This window comes from Miniopterus schreibersii (genome assembly GCF_964146895.1).
Source record: "Miniopterus schreibersii genome assembly, chromosome: 5".
Taxonomy (NCBI): Eukaryota; Metazoa; Chordata; class Mammalia; order Chiroptera; family Miniopteridae; genus Miniopterus; species Miniopterus schreibersii.
In genome coordinates this window covers 4,468,095-4,485,210 of record NC_138106.1, presented here as the reverse complement: position 1 = coordinate 4,485,210, position 17,116 = coordinate 4,468,095, and the positions used below count along the sequence as shown (strand labels likewise).

The 17,116-nt window shown below is 54.2% G+C and overlaps 1 protein-coding gene across 2 annotated transcripts; it reads right to left on the bottom strand.

The window, feature by feature from the left end:
• Positions 1–645: 645 nt before the first annotated feature.
• WDR4 (WDR4 tRNA N7-guanosine methyltransferase non-catalytic subunit) lies at positions 646–15,862 on the bottom strand. 2 transcript variants are annotated; one of them, XM_081138299.1, is made up of 11 exons: positions 15,700–15,862; positions 14,227–14,292; positions 13,390–13,533; positions 11,882–12,038; positions 11,162–11,274; positions 10,682–10,742; positions 9,753–9,851; positions 8,126–8,190; positions 7,153–7,336; positions 6,749–6,818; positions 646–5,265 (listed from the first exon to the last, which is right to left on the bottom strand). In XM_081138299.1, exons 1-11 carry the CDS (start codon positions 15,786–15,788, stop codon positions 5,072–5,074), a joined length of 1,242 nt encoding a protein of 413 aa, XP_080994425.1. In that variant the 5' UTR covers positions 15,789–15,862; the 3' UTR covers positions 646–5,071. The 2 variants fall into 2 exon arrangements, with proteins under 2 accessions (XP_080994425.1, XP_080994426.1); XM_081138300.1 differs by having other exon boundaries at positions 13,442–13,533; positions 15,700–15,854.
• Positions 15,863–17,116: the final 1,254 nt, after the last annotated feature.

Here is a 17,116-nt window from a genome sequence, read left to right as displayed (position 1 = left end):
GTGACTTTCACATCAGGATGGATTCACGGACATTGGCTTATCTGTGGGGCACCATCAAATTGTACCTTCATTTATTTTCTTGCTCAAACGGTCCCCACTGTGACCCCGGGGAGCCCCTTCAGCTGGCTCCTGCGTTCTTTCAACGAGCACCCCGTCTGTTGCAAGCACGTCCGTATGTTCTGGTTCCACAAAACGTTCCCGGCTCAGCTTCTATTTTCCCCACCCCAGTTCTGGAACCAACCACTTCCCCGAGGACCCTGCTATCTCCGCTCCTGGAGTCACACACACCAAGAAGGCTGGAGAACTGAGGCAAAAAATCACGACCTTAAGCCAAGGGCAGCATGTGCCTCGTTTGCTTTGTGGAACAAGCCACTTGGGCCAGAAAGAATAAAGCTGCACGTCTGCGATGTCCCAAGAGCCACTCCTGTCTTACAGGAGCAGACGCTCAAGCCGGCTGGCTTACGACAGATGCTCTGCATCCCTTTGACTTCTCTAATGGTCGTGTGAGCTAGTCACCTCCAAGGGCCAGCCCTGACCTGCAGGGTGCAGGAATTCTCATCTGTCGTCACTCCTACCCATCCTGATCTACCGGGTCCCCCTCCAGACATCTTCCGTCCATCAAGCCGGCAAAAAAACAGCGCAGAGTAGCCACGAAAACAGCTTTATTATTCTGGCTCTTTCATCTTGGTCATGAAATTGGAACCAGCAAAACATAATACCCAACACAGGGCTTGTAATTTTATGCTTCAGAGATGGGCAGGTCCCACTGGGGGCCCTCCAGCACCCCTTTGCTTCCATTTCAAAGGTAAAAAGCCAGGCTTGGGGGGGGGACAAAACCTCAATGGCTTTTGACACAGAGATCAGTCTCCCCACACGTTCGCGTCCCACCAGCCTCTGGTCACCACCCCGTCGGGTGGGCCTATTTCTGTCCTCAGTCCCACACTCTGCCTCCCCTTCTGTAAAAGGACCATTTCAAAGGTGGGGTGAGTGCAGAAAAGCCTTCCTGATTGGGTACCCAGGGGCCACAAACAAAAGGATGGACAAATTTGACTACGGAAAAGTCTGTATTAAAAAGAAAACATTAAAAAAGCCCAGAGTCAAACTGAAAAAAATCTGCAAGTCATACAGCAGATGAAGAACTAAAAAGATGACCTTCAAACCAGCCCCCCCACCCCCAAAAAACAATAGAGAAGCAACTGGGCAAAGGAGGCTCGGCAGACTGTTCAAACAGATGCTTTAGCTCACCTATTGCAAGATAAACATCAATTCAAACTGCAACAAGGGCTTCTGCTTCGGACCATGGGAGACAAGGGTCCAGAATCACCCTCCCGCGCAGGTCTGTGGTCCCTAAGAAAGGCAGCCCCGCCCTCAAGGATCTGTGCCCAGGAGTGACCCGACTGCAGCCTGGAGAGGACAGGCCCGAACGGAGCCTGGCCACCCGAGGGGCGACCGACCCGAGTTCAGAGGCCGAGGCAGCTTGGATTCCAGGCAGAGCCCCCAATGGGGGAGCTGCACAGATAAGACAAGCCTGCGAACAATGAGGATTAGAAATAGAACATAAGAGCTCAAAAAAGTAGCTCATGAATAACTTTCCATAGATCATGTGTTGAGACACTGTTTTTGCTGTATTGAGCTAAATGAACTATATTCTCAAAGATTTCATCTATTTTTTAAAAACTTTTCAAAGTGACAACTGGAATACTTCTGATGACATATGTGGTTCAGGTTTATTTCCACTAAAACCCAATGATTTGGGGATTTTTTTTTAAAGGCACATTGTCACCCCAGCCGGTATGGCTCAGTGGTTGGGCGCTGTCCTGTGCACCAAGAGGTTATTGGTTCGATTCCCAGTCGGCACATGCCCGGGTTGCGGGCTCGATCCCCAGCAGGAGGCGTGCAGGAGGCAGCTGATCAATGGCTCTCTCATCACTGGTGATTCTCTCTCTCTCCCTCTCCCTTCCTCACTCAGAAAACAAAAAAGATATTAAAAAAAAACAAAAAAAAACAGTAGGACAATGGAAAATTAGACAAAACCACAACTATAGTTAGACATTTAAGTACTATTTTCAATAATTAACAGACATGCACAAAAAAAAGAAAGATGGTCGTTTTCAAGTTGGTATCGCCAACTAAACCTAATCCACATACAAAACACTCCTCCAGCCAAGAACTCAGAACACATATTCTTTTCAAGGGCATGTGAAATAACCACTGTTCTGTGGAGCATAATACAAAGCTCAGTAACTTTAAAAGGAATGAAATCAATGTATATCCTGAGACCACAATGGAATTAAAACCAGTAACAAAAGAAATCTGAAGAAAAAAAATCTAATGTCTGGAAATTAAACCACACATCCAAATAACCCATAGACCAAAGTCACAAGGGAAATTAGAAAGAAAAATACACGTCAACACATACAGGGTTCAAGTAAATGGTGCTGCAGGAGAGAATCTACAGTGTTTTATGTTTATATTAGAAAGAAGCTCTTCCAAGATGGCTCGGTCCAGGGGTCGGTCGCCAGCTGCTGGCAAGAGACCTCAGCTCCTTGCCACGCTGACCTCTTCACAGGCTGCCTTCTCATGACCTATGGCTGGCATCCCCCATAGTGGGCCATCCACATTGTTTTTAAGGTGACCTTGCCAAGAACAAGATCAGGTTTAAGTCTGGAGGATAGGTGGGCAGCTTCACCGATTCCCATGCCCCCAAGTTTGTGCCTTTGCAAAATTCAACATTAGCTCCAATGCCGAGCATGAGAATGTACCAAAATGTACATTCTGTGGTGGTGTTAGAATTAACGACGACAGGCAGCAGCATCCAAGCTAAACATGACCAAGAGCCAGCAATTCCACTCCTAAATATACACCGGACAGAAATGTTTACATATGTTCCAAAAGACAAGGACCGGAATGTTCACTGCAGCCAGTCTGGAGACCATTCAAAAGCCCGCTGCCAGCAGGATGGATACATTGTTGCATTTCCGCATATGGGAATACTATGCGGCAAGGAGAATGAACGTTTCCAACCAGTGCAACAATGTAAATGAATCTCGCCCAAAAAGTTGAGCCAAAGGAAGCTAATCTGTTAAGTCAGCCTGGCCTTCACTGGAGGGGGGAAGGAGTATAAGACTGGAAGGAACTTGGGGGACCTCTCAGCCGTGGGTAATGTCCTGTTTCTGGTGGGGACTGTCACATGTGTGTGTCCAGTCAGAATTTCAGTTTGTGTATTCCAGGTGCACTTCCCAGTTGTACACTGCACTTGAATAAAAATGAAAAAAGAACTAGAACCCTTAGAATTAAGAAATACGATAACCAGATTTTTAAAATCAATACATGAGTTGGGCCCTGGCCAAGTAGCTCAGTTGGTTAGAGCAGCAGCTGAAATGCCAAGGTTGGGTTTGATCCCAGGTCAGGGCCATACAAGAATCAACCAATGATGGGTGAACAAGTGGAACAAATTAATGTTTCTGTCCCCCTTCCTCTCTCTCTCTAAAATTCAATCCGTAAAAATTTTTTAAATATTTAAAAATAAAAATAAATGAGTTGGAACAAAGCCCAAGGAATCTCCCCAAAGTAAAACATACAGAAACCAAAAAAGGAGAGAACTATAACTAGGAGTGTGAGAAAACCAAGTCCTTGGCTCTCCCGGCAGGTGAGCCAGCGAAACTGACGAATCCAGACACTGCTCTGCAAGCGGGAGCCGGCTGTGGACCTGATCTTCTCAAAAAGCCAGTCACGGAAGGAAGGGGGTGCTGACGTTCCAGGTGAAGAGTGAAGAGATTTAAAACCCTTTAAACAACATGCAGGCCGTCATGGGTCTAGGTTTACCAACAGGAAAGGAAATTTCTGGGGCAACTGGGGACATGTAAGGAAGGACTAGTTTATCTGTCAGGGTCCCCCAATGTCACCACTACCTGGGCCCAATGCAGTGCTAACAAAGGCAGGCCCTTCCTACAGGACCATGGCCAGGGCAACCCCCTTGCCCCCAGGGAACCCCTCTGCCTGAGACTGCCACCCTCTTGCCCCTAAACTACTTTTGTCCCCAATCCCCAGCTTGGGGCTGTCCCCTGTGGGATCCTGAACACGGCACAAACAGTAGTTTTCAGATCAGCGTTCAAAGTAAAACACGGCACTTGGGAAAATGTGATGCATCGGGCTTTTCATACGCAGAACGACTTGTTTCCAAGCACCCTGTGAAACCCCACACCGAAAACTTCCTTCAAAGCAAAAAGCAAGCTGTTCAGTCACAAACAGCACACTCATCAAAAACGGGTTCACTCAAAGTTATCTGAAATTCGTTCCACATGTTGCTGCTAGATGTTTCCAGAGGCTACAAAAAGCTCGTGACTGATTGGCGACTAGGATTTGGCTGACACCCTGGCCCTTTGGACGTGTGAAAAGTGCAAGTCACTCGGTACACATGTCATTAGCCACCTCGCTGTGGAACTAAGCTTCCACCCGGCTCCTCCCGTGTTCCCACGTCCTGAAACAAGTCCCCTTCTCCGCGTCTGCCGCTGAGCAGGAGCCCGCCCCGAGGGAGGAACTGAGCACCGATTTCCGCGGAGGTCGCGCTGGCCACCAGGGCGGACAGTGCAGTACACCACCCAGGACCCGCTGATGGAACAAGATGAAAATGCCCATCAAGCTGGCATAAAGCCATCTGCTTATGGACGGCCCTGGAAGGAAGTGCGCCGGGCATGGGTGGCACTATGGGAAGCGCCCCGAACACAGGCTCACATTTCCTCCAACGTGAAGACCGAATGCTTGCAGGCCCCGAGCTGCTCGCCTGCAGCTCCAGTTCAGCTAACACACCGTCCGGCTTCCCTGCAGCCAGCAGGATGCTCCACACACCTGCGGCAGAGCCTCTGCTCAGAGACAGAATGTTCTGGAGCTCAGGTACCATCCAGTGTCTGGGACAGCCCAGGCGTCTGGGGAGCTGGATGGACCTCACGGCCACCAAGTGCGAGTGGGCGGTGCTATTCCCCCTTTTTTTCCTTAAAGGGAGCTGCTGCGGCAGGGAGGGGACCAGTAAACGCTCCTCTGCTTTCCGAGGCCGGGAGAGCCGTCACCGTGGCTAGGACGAGCAGCTCCAGGACGCCTCCCCGGACTTCACCTTCTTGGTCTGCCCGTTGGGCCCGGGGGGCGGGTCCTTGTGGCGCTTCTTGCGCAGCTGCTGCTGCCTCTCCTCCTTCTTCCGCAGGTAAGTGGTCACGTGGTCAAAGGTGACCTTGTACAGGCTGCTGAAGCTGTCATCCACGCCAGCAGAGCCTGTGCGGGTGAACAAGAACAGAGGCCAGGTGTGACGGCGACACGGACACCGCCTCCAGCTGCGAGACCTGGTGGGTCTGTGAGGCCCTCCTGCAACAGGGAATTCACCCTGTGACCACCCAGAGTTCTCCGTGAACTTCTGGCACCTTCTCCAAGGCAGACCCCACACAGCCCACCTCCTGGTAGCCACACTGGCTGAACCTGACTCGCCTCTAACAGAACACGAAATCTGGCTATTCCTGAGACCACCTCACCTGGTGGGACACTCCACAGGGCCAGTCAGTGATTCGCAGGCCTGTGCCCCACACATGTGGCCTCCCAGCTCCCTTGGCTTTCCAGCCCTTGTGTGGTTTTCAAGGTCAACTCTCCTTCCCTGTGCTTTCTCCAAGCCTCCCCCAACCTGCACTGGAAATAGGTGGTTTTATCTGCAGAACCTCTTAGGAAAATTAAGCACAGCTGGGGCCTGGCCCTGAATGAGGTGATCTCAGTGGGCCGTGCAGGCCCCAGGCCCCAGCAGCAGGGACAGCATGTGCCAGGCGGGGAGGGGCCTGTTAGTGATGCTTCCACCCTGGGTCCCAACAGTCCTGCTGCAAGTCCACCCTGCCGGTGTGGCCCATGCAAATCCAAACAGCACTGGGGTAGATGCAGCCCTGTCACTGCCCCAACCCTTCAACCCTAAGAGGAAGGGAGGATGGAACTTAACCCTGGGATCAGAGCCAATGAGTCTCCACCAAAGTGCTCTGCACAGAGCATGCTTGGTGCTGGGTTACAAATTCCTCTTCAGACACTGTCACTTCGTGTCTCTCCCAAGAAGGAAACAGCCAAGAGCTGCGTGACTAAGGGTCTGCCTTCTGCCAGTGCAGGTAGAGTGGGGTCTCCTCGTTTTAACACCCCCGGCAGGATACCATCTCAGCCACACTTGCTCGCCATGGGTCCTCTTACTGGAGCCCGAGGAACCCACAGCCTTGCCGCCCTCACTAACCCCAGCAGCTCATGGGGGTGACCTGGCTTCTTTCACTGCTCTCCCCTTTTCCCTCGACCTGGGGTTACTACTGGTACCTGCCCTGAGCTGTGAAGACTCTCAACGACCCTGTGGATTGTCCTCATATCTGACCTCCTGGTCGAGAAACCACACACCTGTGGAGTCACTCAATGCCACCAGCTGGGAACTCAGTGGCTCCTCACTCCATTTGGGGGCCACCCCAGGTGCTGGCCTGCCCTCTGGACTTCCAGCACCCAGCCCTGAAGGCAGAGGCGACATGCTGCTCCGACTGGCCCCCAGCTCACAGGCAGCTCACTGTCCTGAGTCACACCTACCGCGTCTGCCCAGGTGTGAGCTACCTCCTCCGTGCCCCCGACAAGGACACGTGCACACCCTGCGCACCCTATGTTCTCACAGCTCCCTCCTGTGCACCGTGTGCTAGAATCTGCTCTGTCCGTGGCCACGCCGGACCTCACCCTGAAACATAAGCCACACCCTCACCTTCCAGCATGGCCCAGTTCCCGTGAAGGTGTGCGCAGACTTTCCTCACCGCAGCACTCTCAGGAACGGGCTGCGAGGCAAAGGAAACCTGGATCAGAAGGTGCTGCTGGCACAGTAATGGGCAGGCCTGCGGGGGCCCGAACTGCAGGGCCCGGGAAGAGGCCCCGCAAATCTTTACATGAAGACCAGGAGATGCTAGCTCACCAAACAGCGGCCACATCTCGTCAGGATAAAAACCCATGACACGAGGCCTGGGGCATTTCATGTACCAGCATGGCCTATGACACCCCCCTCACCTAGGACACACCCTCTGGCATCAAGGTTCGATCAAGCTGAAAGGTATAACAGCTGTGGCCCTACCCCCGCCCCGGGCTCAGGGGACAGCAGGGCCCAGCACACCTCACCTGCCACTGGCCATCCACTGGCCTGCAGAGCACGAGCGGGGCTTCCCGGCAGTCCCGCAGCACCCACAGCCCCTGGGTCTCCTCGAAAGCCATGTCCCACACTTTGTGCTGGAAAGACAGCTGCTGCCTATAAACCAGCTGCTGCCTCAGGGCGTCCAGCTGGAAGATGTAGACAACGGGAATACTTCCCACGAGAAAGAGAGGGAATCGTTACAACTCCCACAGCCTGACAGAGACATTGGCTCAGCACTCAGCTGGGCCTGCCCGAGCAGGAAATGTGGCCTTTGCCAATGCTGTGCTGCAACCCTGAGCTAGAAGCACCCAGCTGAGCCCTCCCACAGCCCTGGGCCACAGACTGTGAGGTAAGGAACATCTGAGTAACCAAGCCCTGGGGTCACCTGTTATGCAGCAAGGACAAGAAATCCAGGAAGGAAAAGTGTAGAGCTGACGCCGTCCCACCCGCAGGGCAGCACTTCGACCCTCTCTAACCTGTGTCCTTACTTCTAACACAAGCTAAGATGCCCCTCAAGACATGTTATGAGGACAAGTGAGGATCCAGAGAGCAGAGAGGATGCTCAGGAGGAAGCAGCTGAAACCCAAGTGCTACCTAACCCATCTCATAAACCATCGCCCTTAGGTGGGACTGACTGAGGCCGACTCTACCACAATCAACCCTTAAGTAGAATTCAATCACACACAAAAGACCTTGTCAGACCAGTCAGAGGCCTTGCTGACAATTAAGTCAGTGGAATTAAACAGTATGTAAGAATGCCTGCATGTAGAACCAGAACCCGCACCCACACGCCACAGCAACTTCAGAAAGGGAGACCCCATCGCCACCCCACTGGGAGCTATGGCACCAATACACCGTACTGTCTAAAACCTCCCGACTAAGGAGGCAGACTATGGGCCCAATGGAACAATCCATGTATTCCCTCCCTGGCAGGCTGGAAGGAACCAGCAGTGAGCCTACCAGTCACACAGCAGCGCCACACAGCTGTCCTGGCTCCAGTAAGCGATCCTGGACACGGCGAACCTCTGAAAGGAAAGCACCGGCTTAACTGCACATCAGGGACGTGACCTGACGCCTGCCTGTTCCATCCCCACTGACAGCACACGCTGCAGGACTGACAGTTCCCACACAAGCTCCCGGATGGAGAGGGAAGACGGTGCTAGAACTCTACATAAACCACTGAGGGAAGAGAAGGGAAGGGCTGGCTGCCTGTTTCATAGTAACTCCAACATGCAAGGCACATGCCAAAAGCCTCTCCGTGGTTCTGCCCTCTCTCCAGACCATGGAATGTCTCCAAAGCCAGCGGAAATGTTCAAAAGGCAAGGACAGAGGGACAGAGAACACAAGTGGAAAAGAAGAGAAGCATTCAGTACAGACACAACTGCCCTGCGGGTGCCCACACACCCAGCAAGGGCGAAACACTGGACATTGGTCAGAAGTGGAGAGAAAGGGCCTGCCACTCAGCAGGCCCGAGCAGGGCAGGTGCCCGAGAGGCAAGGCCGCCTGGCTCCTGCAGTTAGGCGCACCAGCGCAGGTCAGAAACCTGCTTACCCACAGGCCTCTCTCCTCGCCCTTAGGAAGAACTCACATCAACCTCGATGCCGAAGCATCGGGCTAAGTGAGGGTACATGGGTGAGAAGTTACCAGAACAAAGCAGGCCTCTGTTTGCTGCAGCTTCCGTGACTGCAGGGTCCAAGCAGCAGGCGCCACAGACCCGGTGGCCCTGCAGGTGCTTTGCTATGGGTCCCAAGGGCCCTGGCCTGAGTCAGGCCCAGCCTGCCCACCTTGAGGACCTGTGAGGGCAGCTGCAATAGTGGTCTCAGAGCAGACAACAGAAACGAGAAGCCAGGCCAAGGACCAGGCAGACAAGTCCTTCACTTCACACCCAGGTCTGACACGCAGGAGAGCCGAGTCCTCAAGGGCTGGCAGGGTGCCACGTGGGGGTTTCAGGGGAAAGGGCACAGTGCCTCTGGGGAAAGGCCTGAGTAGACTCGATAGCAGGCCCCTGCCCCTCCCCACCAGGCCCAGGTGGGCATCAGGGAAGCTGGTGGGGCTGTTCATGCGTGATGAACTCAGACCCTTGGCTGTGCAAGACTAGCTCAGGAGCATCAAAGCTGGGTGCCCATGAGCACAGAATCCTGGGAACCCAGAAAAGCAGCCCACACCTTCCCCCCTGAAAAACCTCCTTGGCAACCAAAGGCCCAGGAGGCCTACCTGGGTGGGCCATGAGATTAATCCATGATGGACAACAGAGGACGCTGGGCAGGTACTCGGCCTGCTGCCTGGCTGATAAAACCACAGCAAAGCTCTCTGCTCCAGCTCTACTATTTTTTCCATTTCCAAGTGGACTAGAGGCCTTTCTATAAATTAGTTGTTTGAATGTAAACATGATAAGAATATAAACTATTTCCCGCTTACATGACTAGCTGCCTTCAGAATTTGAAATACATGATTTCTCTGAAGCTGGAAGAATTCCAGATGCACTACAGCAAAGATATGTTTCCAACGTAAATCATTTTTTTCACAAGACCTGAGTGACTGGAGAGGGGCCCTGTAGCCCCCACAAACCAGAGACAAACCCGATTACCTTGTTGCTCCAGGGCCCCTCTGGCTCCTGCAGGCTGGTCAGGTGACAGCAGTGCAGCTCCTGGCCACGTCCGTACTCCCAGAGCCTCAGGGTGCGGTCCTGCACACAAGGACCGGTCAGCGTACCTCTCGGGCACGGCACCCTCCCCAAGCACCTGGGCTTCCACCAGGTCCTGGGGATGGTAACTCTGGGGCAACCTGAGTGCTCTTCCCAACCAACCACTCAGCAAGTCATTAAGAAAAACAGGTGACCCACACACAGCAAAGTGGGCGAAGGAGAAAGGACAGCCTGATGTCACAAGCCAGGCTGTATTCAGGCCGAGTATGCACACACAAATATACGCACACATGCATGCACACACACTGCCACATCAATGATTAGGTGTTCACACAAGGAGCAGCACGCAGGGCGACTGAGCCTGCATCAGCAGCGGCGGTGACCAAACACAGGTCCCTCTAAGACTCAGAAAGAGTTTCTCTAGCAACTATTTGAACTGACATCACAATACTACAGATGTAACAACAGCCCTTCGAACGGACTCCCTGCACAACTGTTCTAACTCTACACACGGACGTGGACACCCCTGAGTATACAGAGAGCAAGCAAGGCCCAGCCAGCTCTGACATTCAGACAGCGAGCGCCATCTAGTGGACAGCCAAGGTAGAAGAGGAGCGCGCTGCCGGGCGGACCACAGCTGGGAACCGGAGATGAGCTCCTGGCGCTGGCCCTGGCCCTGGCCCTGAGCCCTGAGCCCTGAGCCCTGGCCCTGGGCCCTGAGCCCTGAGCCCTGAGCCCTGGGCCCTGGGCCCTGGGCCCTGGCCCTAGGCCCTGAGCCCTGAGCCCTGAGCCCTGGCCCTGAGCCCTGAGCCCTGAGCACGGCCCCTGAGGAGTTGCCTTGGAGAGAAACGGAGAGTCCGTGGCGCACTTACCCCCGACGAGGACAAGAGCAGCTCAGGGTGGTCGGGCACCACGAGGATGCGGCTCACGAACCTGCGGCACACGGAGGGGCGGTTAGCAGCGCTCGTGCTGCTGTGACCTGCACAGCTCCTGTCACCTCAGCGAGGAGCCTTCTCCCCCCAAACCCAGCCTCCAACAAAAGCTGAGTAACGTGTAAGTGATGACGGCCTGTGGGTGGCGATGGGGAAGCCCAGGAAGCACACCGGCCACGTCACTCTCAGGGCCCCAACACAACAGCTTCCACCAAGGGTGGCCCCCAACCAGATGCGGCCCGGTCACACCTGCTGGACAGACCCTCATGTGCACTGCTCTCAGCCGACTCCCCAGAGACCCCCGGGGTGAGGCATGGAAGACAGTGGGCGACAGAGAAGCAGCAACACTGCCCAGAGGCCCTCAGCCCGAGGAACCACCTCTGCCCAGACGCCCAGCTCGGGGGGGGGCGGGAGACTCACTCGGTGTGCCCCAGGCAGAAGGACTCAATGTTGTGCGGTGCCGAGGCCCAGCTCACCCGGATCTTCTCGTCCCGGTCCGCGGTGAGGACATAGCGGTCGTCAGGACTCACGGCCTGTGTACGTGGGGTGATAAAGGACAGATCCACTCATGGGACAGCCAGAGCACTTCCTTCCTCCCACCCCCCCAGACCCCCTTGTCTGCAGCCTCCATTCCTTATCCACAAAGACACCATCTCAACACAATTCCTTACTGCCACCCATGCCTTCCCATCTCCAGCACCCTAGTCACCTTCCTCTCCTTCCTATTTCACACATCCCCATGTCGAGCCAGTCCCCAAGTTCTGACTCCCTCCATGAGAACCCACCCCTGTTCCACCACCCATGGCTACAGCCTCTCCATGCCTCCAGTGGGACAGCTCCTGGCTCAGGAGTTGGGAGGACACCGAGGAGATGCCCATGAAGCATGAAGGATGAACTCTGACCTCGTGACTGTACCGCATCACCCTGACCTGGGCTGACCCTCACATCCGGAACCACCCAGCCCCTCCTCACTCGCCCTGCTGTCAGCCTCACACCCCTGGGTCCCATTCCTCCTGCTCACAAATCTGCAGAGAACTGTCCCTGCCACAGGAGAGCCTGCACCCACCCAGATGCTCAGCGCAGATCCCCGCTCCACCTGAGCCCGACCGCAGCTAAGTTAGTAAGCACTTGGACACATACCACATCCAGCAGCATTGACAGGTGCCCAAGTTCAAGTGTGCCGCAGCCGTGTGGCTCTAGCACTGAAAAGGAGTAAACATCCCCAGACTTGTCTGCCACCAAAACCTTCTCCTCAGACGCCGTGAACGTCAGAGCCGTGCACCTCCTCACCACGGACCTAGGAAGCCAGAGAGGTGCCGAAGGTTGGCTGACACAGGTTAACACAGGTCGGCGCAAGATCCTACAACAGACCTGCAAACCATGCTCTCTGGTGGCAGCGCCAGCTTCAGGCATGTGGAACTCCCCAGATGTCAGCTCGAAATGGAAACCGAAGCCTAAAGGAATCACGCCCCCAACACACCATCCAAACAGGACCCTGTGCTTCTCAGGAGCAGAGGGACAAAAGGCCAGAAAAGGCCAGAAGGAGGCCTCCGAGGTATCAGCCAGCTGGCCCGAGGAACCAGAAGGCCTGAGGAATCCCAGCTCCAGAACTGTATGAGATAAGAACCTGTTCTTTTACGCTGTGGTGTCTGTCACAGAGGCCCAAGCAGATAAGACAGCTACCATCTCTGTCATCGCTGTCACTGGCTTGATTCCCATCCTCACACCCCTCCCTCCTTCCCACAGGTTGTGAAAACTCAAAACCAAGGCCAAGTGCAAGTGAGGGAAGCTTGGAGTCAGACCCTCAAAGCCCCTTGTAGTATTTACCCCAAATCCTGAAAACACTTAACATCTTCCATATTCTAAATATGTGGATATTTCCATCTGTGTCACAGAACAATTCCAGCCTTCACCCTCTTAAACAGAGAACTTGAACAGAGCTGACCGAGGCTGTCAGAGCCCAGAGAAACCAGCACCGCCCGCCTCCTCTCCTAGAACATCGCGGTGATGAGCCAAGAAGCTCTCAGGAAACAAGGCTTCGCAAACAGCAGCACTCCCTCCCTTTCCGGAGGTGAACGGAGATCCGGAAGAGTAATAACTAAGGCCGAGGAACATTTACAGGACTTGTGGGTAAGAGGAACTGCTCCGGCCCCATGGCATCTATGCTCTTGCTGAGTTACTGTCATCCTCCCCCATGACCACTGAGCTCCCACCTGTTCTCAAGTACTTAGAAATCAGCACTCTAACCCAAAAACCAGCTAATTTAAAGCTGTGGCACAGATGCCTTCACTTTCACAAAACCCTGACACTCTTGGGGTGCATGCTGACCTTTATTTCCACCACCACAAGGCTGGAGAAACACTGTTTGGAAAGCAGGATGGCACAGTGGCTGGGCCACCGACTCTGGAGCCAGAATGACCAGGTTCAGGGCCTGGCTCTGCCCTTCCAAACCCACTGGGCTCAGCTTCCAGACTCCTGGCTTGCAGATATGATGAGAACAATCCCCCACCCCCATCACAGGCCCTGGGCACACAACTGGCGCTATGTGTTAGTTGCATATTATAATCGTCACTGTCACTAATGTTATTGGCATGCAAGTGTAAGCTATGCGTTCAACACTGTAATTATTCAACGTTAGCATTTCATACCTGACACTCAGACATTGCCATGGTTTTGTACGGAAAAGAATCAGACGCTTACTGTCATCGGTTAAAGCAAAATAGCTGCCAGACTTGGAGAAGGTGGATGCCAGGATCGTGTCAGTCCCCTTCTCCACGGGCTGTCCGCCCTCCCTGAGAAAGAGAGAACGGTGAGGCCTTACCCGAGCAAATAAGGCTGCGCTCCCCCAGGCCAGCCTCATTCATTTACAACACGAGCAGGGAGAAAGTGCTATGAGATTCATGCAGCCAGAATCTCGGACCTATTAAGAGGACATGGGGAGGTTCAAACAGCTCTAATATTTAAGGAGTAAAATCTAACTAAACAGAAAAATTTCTCAGTATATACACCAAAATCCAAAGAGCTGAGCTGGAAGGAGCCACCTGGCCCACTCCCTCGTGGACATGAACTAATCAAGACTAGAGGAAGGCTTAAATGAAACTTTTTTAAAAAGCTGAGCTGCAGGACCAATTCTACCAAGAATGTCACTATATAAAATCATCACACTCTGCTTTTCTTACCTTTCAATTAGCTAAAGTTAACTTCATACAACTGCCCCAATGCACTTAAAACTGGGTGCGTTATTTCAAAGTACCAATAAAATCATTACTGATAGAAACAAAAGTATTCAGAGAAGTCCTAATATTCTTAATGCCTAATTTGAAAATTAGTTCCACATTTCTTTCCTGAGGTGGTACTTGGTTTTCTACACAGCAAGGTAAAGAGAAAGGAAGAATTCTGAGAGAAGACAACAACCTCCTCCTTAGGCTATCAAGTCCCATTAATAGAACCATGAACCAAGCCCCGAAGAGGCTTCCCCATCTTACCCTTTACTTTCTTGTGACTTCTTTTCTGCAGTACTGCAATCATACGTGAAGAGGCTGTCATCATCACTAAAAAAAAAAAAAACAGAAAGATTTTAAAAGGAGCACTTTGTTAATAAAAATGCCCATTTCTTTTATTTCTCTAGAACAGAAAAATATTTGCAAACTCATTAAATTAAGGGTCTCAGCCACGACAGGAAACTGTCTAGATACTACTTCAGACAATGGTTATGGAGCGTTATTTGCCTGATCTCTGTCTGGATTTGCCATACACAACTGGCAAGGTTCTCTACAAAAACCAGTTTAGTAAAATAGGTGACAACAAAAACTCAACAGGAAGTAATATACTAGTCTTTCAGGCACTGGGACATCAATGCAAAATGGTTATGTTAGAAAGAACTGTGTTCTGATATTGTTTTCAGTGGATGTTTTGTTCCCAACTTTGAAACTGCCATTCTTGTTTAGAAAAATGTCTCACCTGCTCACAAAAGCTCCCATAGCTACCAAGCTCTGACCAATACAGGACCCACCCATCTTCCCCATCGAACTAAGTTCTCTACAGTTTATCCCACCAGCCTTCAGTGCCTGGCACGAGGAAGGCATCTTGTACAAATTTATAGCCTTTACAGTGACTGGATTTTAAACTCTTTTCGCAGGGAGCACTGCAGCACAGGAAAGAGAAGTAATCCTCCAAGTCAGAAACTGTGCCGGCCGCTAAGGGAGCAAGCAGATGGATGTTTTAGAGTCTCTAAAACAAAGTAATTTGGGGGATACATGACAGGTGTGTGGGTAAATCTTTTGTGAAACCTAAATTGTACACCCTGGAGAAGGGAAAGGAAGGAACAGTGACTTAGGGAAAGCAAAAGCAGAACTCTGTGAAGGGCCACCAGGGAGGTGAGCGCTGCGGGCCCTGAGCGCACCCTCGACTAAGGAGTTGCCGCCTAAGACCCTTGAATTCTGAAGAACAAACAAGGGAGGGGTCCATGGATGCGGAGGGGTATGAGGAGGTGGCAGGCGCCGCCGCAAGAAGAGGGCGGCGAGAGGGAGCGCGTTCCCGGGAAGGAAACCCTCCAACCCGCACGCCAGGGGCCGCCTTCTTCCTCCCCACGTTCGGGCCTGGCGGGCGTCCCCTGGACCCCGCTTTGGCCCCATCCTGCCCACATCGCCCCACGCAACCGGTCCCCGCCTGACCCCAGCAGAATCCTACCCAGAGGGGTCGCCGAGGGGGCGGGGCCCTGGACCGGGGGCCAGGGGAGCGCCCGGGGCGGTTCTGAAAGGAGACTGGCTGAAAGGGCTGTCGCTCCACGGCGCAGGCACGCGGCCAGGCCCAGGCGGCAGCGGAGGGCCCGAGGGCAGCGGCGGGACTCCCGCGGGGCACCCCCGGCACGCCCGCAGCCCCGGAGCAGGGAAACCGGGGTCTCCAGGCCCGACGCGCGCCCGCGGCCTGGCTCCCGGCTCCAAGCGCAGACCCCTCACCTGCTCGCGGTGGTGGTGGCCAGGAACCGGCTGCCGCCCCGCACCACCAGCGCCTGCCCGCACAGCGCCAGCCCCGCAGAAGTCGCCATGAGCCCGGCCGGCAGTCGCGCCGACACCCACGTGGGCCGCCCCGCGCCTCTTCCCCTGGCGCCGGAAAGTGACGTCACGCGCAGGCGCCCCGCGGTGACGTAGCCCAGCACCGGGCATGCGCAGGAGGTGCGCGCTCGCCCCCTCCCCTGAGCCCTGGCTCGAGTCTCCCTGCTGCTGAGGATTTGTCGCCGAGCAGACGCGCCCCCCAACGCCTGCTGCGGGGGCCTTTCCTCCAGCCCAAGGCCCGCTCTGCATCTCCCTCGTGCAGCTCTCGGGCACGCTCCTCTGCCTGCCGGAAACGTTCCCAGCGCCCCGACTTTGCATGTCCCTAATTAATTCCAGTCACCCGGTTTCACACCAGTGGCATCACCCCTTAATCAGGGAAGGCTTCCCTGGCTTTCCACTATTTGCATTCACAGCACCATGGTTATTTGTTTCATGCCTGCCACCAGACTACAAACGCCATGAGGAGCGGGGGGGGAGGGGGGGGACTAATTTTGCAGGTCGCTGTTGCCCCAACTTGTAGCACAATCCCTGGCATGAAGTTAGTGCTAATCGGTGTTTGCTAAGTATCAGCACCTCTATGGCATCAGATCCTGGGCATACAGACCTCAGGCCCAGCTATAGAGGCTGCAGAGGCCCGGGAGCTGTTTCCAGCCCCTCTTGACCACAGTCTGGGAGCCCCTGGAAAACACGGTCTTACACCATCGCCCACAAAGAGAGCTTTTGTTCCAGCTCATCATCAGAGCAGAAAAACATGCGGGTAAGAGGAACAGTCTGACTTTACCGGCACCACGCCTCCCCTAAGGCACCCCAGTTTAGGGCCAAGAGAGACCTTTTCAGCCCGCGGGAGAAAGTGAGAGCGCTTGGGTGAGTGAGCGCCCAGCGTCGCCAGCGGTGCCAGGTGCTGCCGGGGAGGGCTGTTCCTCTCCTGCGCCGCCACGGTACCAAAGAGTGAGGCTGGGCGAGCAGGAGACAGAATTCTCAGAGGAACTTAAAGGGACCCCAGCGCCGCTAAATGCATCACAGACTAGCAAGAAGCCTGGCGGTGACCCACTAGGGTCACGTGCAGATCCCACAGCTGGCCCAGGGGCACCCCAGCGCACCACACGCCTCACCCACACGCGTCCACCCTGTGAGCGGCGCCCTGAGTGTTCCCGGTGGTGCTGAGAGCGAGTTTGGGCGAAGGAACAGCGAGCGCGCATCCAGAACGGGCCCGTCTGTGGGTCAAGGAGAGTCGACAAACTTGGGTTGTAGCGCCACCTTTCGAAGACAAAAGGGAGTGTCAGCACCCGCCTTTTGCGTTGCAGGATCCGAAGGCGGCAAC